Source organism: Oncorhynchus gorbuscha, linkage group LG24 (assembly GCF_021184085.1).
Source record: "Oncorhynchus gorbuscha isolate QuinsamMale2020 ecotype Even-year linkage group LG24, OgorEven_v1.0, whole genome shotgun sequence".
Lineage (NCBI taxonomy): Eukaryota > Metazoa > Chordata > Actinopteri > Salmoniformes > Salmonidae > Oncorhynchus > Oncorhynchus gorbuscha.
In genome coordinates, this window is record NC_060196.1 from 53,835,998 (window position 1) to 53,841,954 (window position 5,957).

At 43.5% G+C, this 5,957-nt stretch overlaps 1 protein-coding gene across 1 annotated transcript in view; it reads left to right on the forward strand.

The window, feature by feature from the left end:
- Positions 1 to 2,044: 2,044 nt before the first annotated feature.
- Positions 2,045 to 5,957, forward strand: part of LOC124013207 (transcriptional repressor scratch 1-like) — a 3,938-nt gene continuing 25 nt past the window's right edge. The window contains exons 1-2 of the mRNA XM_046327450.1: positions 2,045 to 2,829; positions 3,813 to 5,957. The exon at positions 3,813 to 5,957 is cut by the window's right edge and continues 25 nt beyond it. Coding sequence (XP_046183406.1) covers positions 2,715 to 2,829; positions 3,813 to 4,546 — 849 coding nt within the window. The 5' untranslated portion in view covers positions 2,045 to 2,714 and the 3' untranslated portion in view covers positions 4,547 to 5,957. The remainder of the gene's footprint in view (positions 2,830 to 3,812) is intronic.

Consider the following 5,957-nt stretch of genomic DNA (forward strand, 5'->3'; position numbering starts at 1 on the left):
GCGTCTGAAGTCGCTGGGTCCATTCTTTGATCGGTTCCTTCTGTTATGCAGGTGAAGGAGGACCCAAACGCGACTTAACAGAAACAGAGTTTATTAATGCTCAAAACCGAATAACTGAAATCCTCTAGATAGTAGAGGGGAAAACAACTGGAGAAGCGGCCACAGACTGCAGGTCGCTTCGGGTAGGCGCAGGCCGTAGTCAACTGAGACACCTGCTCACACGCAGCGTCTGAAGAAGGCACAAAACACGACAGGACAGGGTGATACACAATCACGGCAAAAAACACGACAGGACAGGGCGAAACGCAATTACAGCATGGAATACAAAACAAGGAACCGATGGAACAGGAACGGATCACAAAGGAATAAATAGGGAGTCTAATCAGGGGGAAAGGATCGGGAACAGGTGTGGAAAGACTAAATGATGATTAGGGGAATAGGAACAGCTGGGAGCAGGAACGGAACGACAGAGAGAAGAGAGAGCGAGAGAGTGAGAGAGGGAGGGGGAGAGAGAAGGATAGAACCAAACAAGACCAGCAGAGGGAAACGAATAGCATGGGGAGCACAGGGACAAGACATGACAATGAATGACAAACATGACACCCAGACTATTATTATGCAAATTAGAGACGTGCAAGCTTCTATATTTGTCATGCCTTTTTTTAAGCTGAACTCAGCAGTTCTCGGGAATTTTCTGTGCGCTAGGTGAGGCATAAGCAGAATGGACTGTTTTCTCTTGTCTTTTTTCTTCCCTTCCATAAACAAGTCAGGTCACCCCTTCCCGGCTATCCTCAGGCATGGTATTGTGGAGTTTGTTAACTGCAAAGATGCACGGTGATTTTATGCCCTGTTTCCGCAGGGTTGTGGATAGAGCTTGGTTGTTTTAGTCCCCTATATTCGGTGTGTTAGACAGGGGTCAGGGGTGAGTCAACAGAGGTTACGAACTGCTATAATCAGCATGAAAAGCATAGGCTATATCCCCGTTACAAAATATGTAATATAAACAATCACCTTCACACATATGCTAAAATAGACAGATTATGGTTACGTAATTCTGATGAAGGTTAACATATAGTTACAGTAGGCCTATTGCTATTTCTGTCCAACGTAAGCATAACCTACAGTGGGCCTACACAGGCAATAATTGTAGCCTAATAGGTGCGTAGCCTATGTGTATTAAAGTCGTATCAAAACTGGTAGGTTATAGCATATCCGGACAGCAGTGCACATGTGACCCATACAATTGCACGGGACACGCGGGGGACTAACCGGGCGCTGACACAAACACAAAGGCGTCCTGCTGCAGGAAAGAACAAAAAGAACACGATGTCAAACAACCAAGGATACTACTGCTCCTGGATCTCCGTTAATTGCGCACATATGGCCCCTGCAGGAATCATTGAGGAAAAATACCTTCTGGTACTCAGCTTCTGTGATTTGCATAAAGAGAACACCATTGGTTTATAGAGTGTGATGTAAAAAAGTGACCTGCAAGCCTCGGGCAACAGCCAACATTTGATTTTGTGGTTAGCGTTAGCGTTGGTTTGAAAACGTTGAGTGAGCGGGGGTTTGTAAAAGTTATTACTGTGGTGGAGGATGCAGTCTTTTATTTTCAAAACATGAAGCTCCTAAGCTCATCCTTACTGGCCAAATACAAATGAATTTATGTCAACTTATTGTCCCCTAAAAAAGTATCCTAAACATGTTCATAATACTGAATAGCTAAATCAATATGTCGGTGTAGTAAGAACATAGAACACCAATTAAATTATAGACCTACAGGACTATTAAAATAACATTATATAGCCTACTGTTCTTATCTGTCAGTGTTGCATTTATTGTGATGATTTACTGAAAATAAATAATGGTCAACACCATAATAAAACATGATCGTTATAAACGGAAGGAAAAAAAAAAGAAATCGTGGACGACTCACCAAGTCCATAAATCATCCTAGTTCAACGTTGGTCCCGGGAGATATTTTTTGATGGATTAAATTAAGCACTTCCATCTCCATCTCGCACATGATCGCAGCCATATAAATCCCAACAGCTGATCAACAGACTTCAGAAAGCCCAAGACCTTCAACAGAGTTCAGCACGGAGAGAGAGCGAAAGGGGGGGAAAGCCGGAGCTTGCTGAGAGGCAGCGTTTTCATCAGTGACTTTTCTGCCATCCTCTATTACAATGAGTGGTAAATATTTACGTGGGAACTGTCAAATACTCCATTAATAAAGGGACGCTCTGTGAAGTTTAAAACGAGCCAAATCCAGGGAGCAGTTACCAGACTCTTTTCTAGGGTCGACCTGTGAGGAGACTGAGTACAGCTGCACGAGGAAGACAGAGAGCGAGGAGAAGAGCGAAGGAACGGATCTCTCACTGTCTCACAGCGGGGGTGCTGTCCAGTGTTGAAGACTGCCTGCCTATACACGCACGCAGCACTGAAAGGGAGCTATCCAGTGCTGAAGTTGCATTTCTTACCAGCGGAACACGGCGCTGTCGCACGTAAACCAGCAGCTCAACAAGGACTAGCAGCGTGAGGATTCGGAAGGGATCTCAGGCTTTTCTCCCTGTGCTGGCATCTGATCACACACAAATCGGCTTGCTTAAGAGCGATTCAGCCCGTATATACAGCTAGTCCCTTTTCAGCCCGCCTTGCATGAGGAGTGACCCATTGAACCACTGGACGAGTGTTGTTTTGTGCAGCGTAGAACCATGCCAAGATCTTTTCTGGTCAAAAAGGTTAAGCTCGATGATTTCTCATCTGCTGATCTGGAGAGACATTATGGCAGTTCGAGGACTGACCTCAGCCTCCGCTTTCATGAAAAAGGTAAAGCTGTTAGAATCTCTGACTTTTATTTGCATGCACAATGTTTATATTTTATTGCTTGGTATTCTATGTGTAGGCTATACTAAGTGCTTATTGTAGTCTATTTGCGTGTGGATAAGCTTGTTGCACATCAAGCTTTGCTGACCCGCGGTCACATCCTATTCAATACAGTCACATTTTTCATTTTTGTCGACTCTGCACATTTCCCGAGGCAGGGATATTTCACGTGCTCTATAGCGGAGCACACAAGGTTAAAACCCTGTTGAGCTACATATACCCACAAGTGTGCAACAGACGAGTGTGCAAGATACTGTAGATTAGAATACGGATTTATAGTGTATCCCTTTGGATCATTAGTCCAAGCCCACTACCATAGCCACACACAGGGACATAAAGGATAGAGAGAGAGAGAGAGTCTGTTTGCCTCTAAAACGAAGGCTTGATCATGTTTCAAGACATTATTTACGCTCTATAAAATACAGTGCGTGCACTTGCATTTGCATAACCAGACTGTATTTTTTCCGGAAGTACATTTATAGAATATTCATCCACATTCCTATCTCTTGGTCATGGAGTACCCTGGATGGACCTGGATGTAAGGGAGACTATGTGTACGTACATTCAGTGGTGCACATCGACCTATATTCTGAGAAAGGCAAATGCAATTATAACTGGAGTGATATTATTCCCCTTGTGCCTTTGTCCTTAAATGGGATAGCTCACTAATTGAAACTGAGAGATATTGATTTTTTTGGGGTGAAGTGATGTGTAGAAACAAAATACCTTCACAAGAAGTCAATGTCTTTCAACCCACCTCTGCTGGAACTGTAAATGACTGAAATAATAGGCTGCAGAGCTCACGCACTGTGAGTCACAAAGGAAGCCTTGCAACTAGGTAGAATTACACTGTTGCATCAGTTAATATCAGTAGGCCAAATCACATAAATAATGTAATCCGTCTGTTGTTCTTTTCAACGCTACAGGGTACATCAGTGACTACATGACCCCGTCTGTCTACGACGGCGAAAGTGACAATGGCATCCACAGCGAAAAAGGCCCCTCTCCCAGCCCCATCTACAATGGCATCCACAGCGACTACGGAGCACCAGACTCGGACCAGCCCGACAGCCCCCATTCCGAGATCTCCTCCGGCTACATCAATGGAGACACCGCAGTGAGCGAGGGCTACACGGTAGACGCCTTCTTCATCACGGACGGAAGGTCGAGGAGAAAAGTCATCAGCAGCCCCAGGACCATACAGCGTCACACATGCAACGAGTGTGGAAAGACGTACGCCACGTCCTCCAACCTGAGCCGGCACAAGCAGACCCACCGGAGTCTGGAAAGCAAGATGGCCAAGAAGTGCCCCACCTGTGGGAAGGTGTACGTGTCCATGCCTGCCATGGCCATGCATCTGCTCACCCACGACCTCAAACACAAGTGTGACATATGTAGCAAGGCCTTCAGTAGACCTTGGCTGCTGCAGGGACACATGCGGTCTCACACCGGCGAGAAGCCCTTTGGATGCGCACACTGCGGAAAGGCGTTCGCCGACCGCTCTAACCTCCGCGCTCACATGCAGACGCACTCCGCCTTCAAGCACTACAAGTGTAAGAGATGCAACAAGACCTTTGCTCTAAAGTCCTACCTTAACAAGCACTACGAGTCCGCCTGCTTTAAGGGAGAGTTCTCACCTATGAGCTCCATTGACGACTGACTTCCAGTACCCATGAACATGTAATGAAACATCTTCCAACGGCATCCCTATATTATTCCCTGTTCCATGGTGACAGCACAGGTCTTATACCCTCCTGCAGTAAACAGCATAACTAAGGACATGTGGGATTACTCATGTAGCCTATACCCAAACTTTTATTTCCATTGGCTATCCTCCCTTGATTGTTATAACAACAACAATTTGTTCAAGTATTATGAGCTGAAATATCATATGTTTGCCAAACTCACAGGACATTGAAAATGTCTCAATTTCTCTCAAAGGTCAAACCTTTTAAAGTATTGGACAATATTGTACTGGTGTTAATGGACACAGAAGTGTTCAAGGTTGAGGTAAACCTATTTATTTATTCCCTTATTTATGTAGGCCTATCTATTTATTAATTTATTTTTACTTCAAGTTTGTTTAGAATCTTCATTTGCACTTTAATTTACATTTTTTTTTGCAAGCCTTCGTCGTGAATATGCCAAAGCATTTGACACTTTCTAAATATCCTCTTATTTTATTTGCCACTTTATAAACCTATTGCATGCAACAAAAAAAAAAAAAAAAAACGATAATACTGAAATCTATGCCAATTTAATGAAGCTTTGGATTTTTGCCAAAATCTAGATAGCATCCGGCGGCAATATTTCTTGGGAGTCTTATCATAAAAAACTATAGAGCAATAATGCATGGTATTAGTAACACGTAATAATAATGACATCATCTTTCTATCCAGTACTCTTAGTAGTCATACACATTGAATATCAGGGAAAAGCCCGTGAGTGTGGTATTTAATGGATAAAACCATGGGGTGGGATAGGGAGTGGGTCCTTTTGTAAATGGATATGCAACTGCTTGACACGTCTTAGAGCGTAGACTTCTGGTGCTAATGAAATAGTTCCAGAACAATCCAGAACATCTCACCACCAAGTCTGTGGAATGAACGCCCGAGGCCCAAACGTTGGCGGAGCTGCCCCGTATCACATCTCTCACAGGTGGGCAAGCTTAGGGGTCACTTCTGAGATCCCTTGCACTGCACCAGAGCTCAAAATGATCAACACAATAAGATGACCTTATTCTAGCCATGATAAAGTCCATTCATCGTATTAAAGCACTTCCTTATACTACGAACGTTTCAACTTTTTAAAGATAGTAGCACAAGTATAGATTCAGGTAGAAAGGCCTTGTATTAGCTATAGGCTAACCGCTGTTTTTGTACAATGCTGATCAAAGGAACATAACTGTTTATTACAAGATGCCTTGTACATAACCCTTTGATGAATCTAATATTTCTACAAACTGTAAAGAATCAAATGAATCTTATTTCTGGAGTTATTTTCCCTGGGATTTTTATGCCTAGTATTTGAACTATTTAAAAGCACAATGGCAGCAGACATTTTTTGTCTCA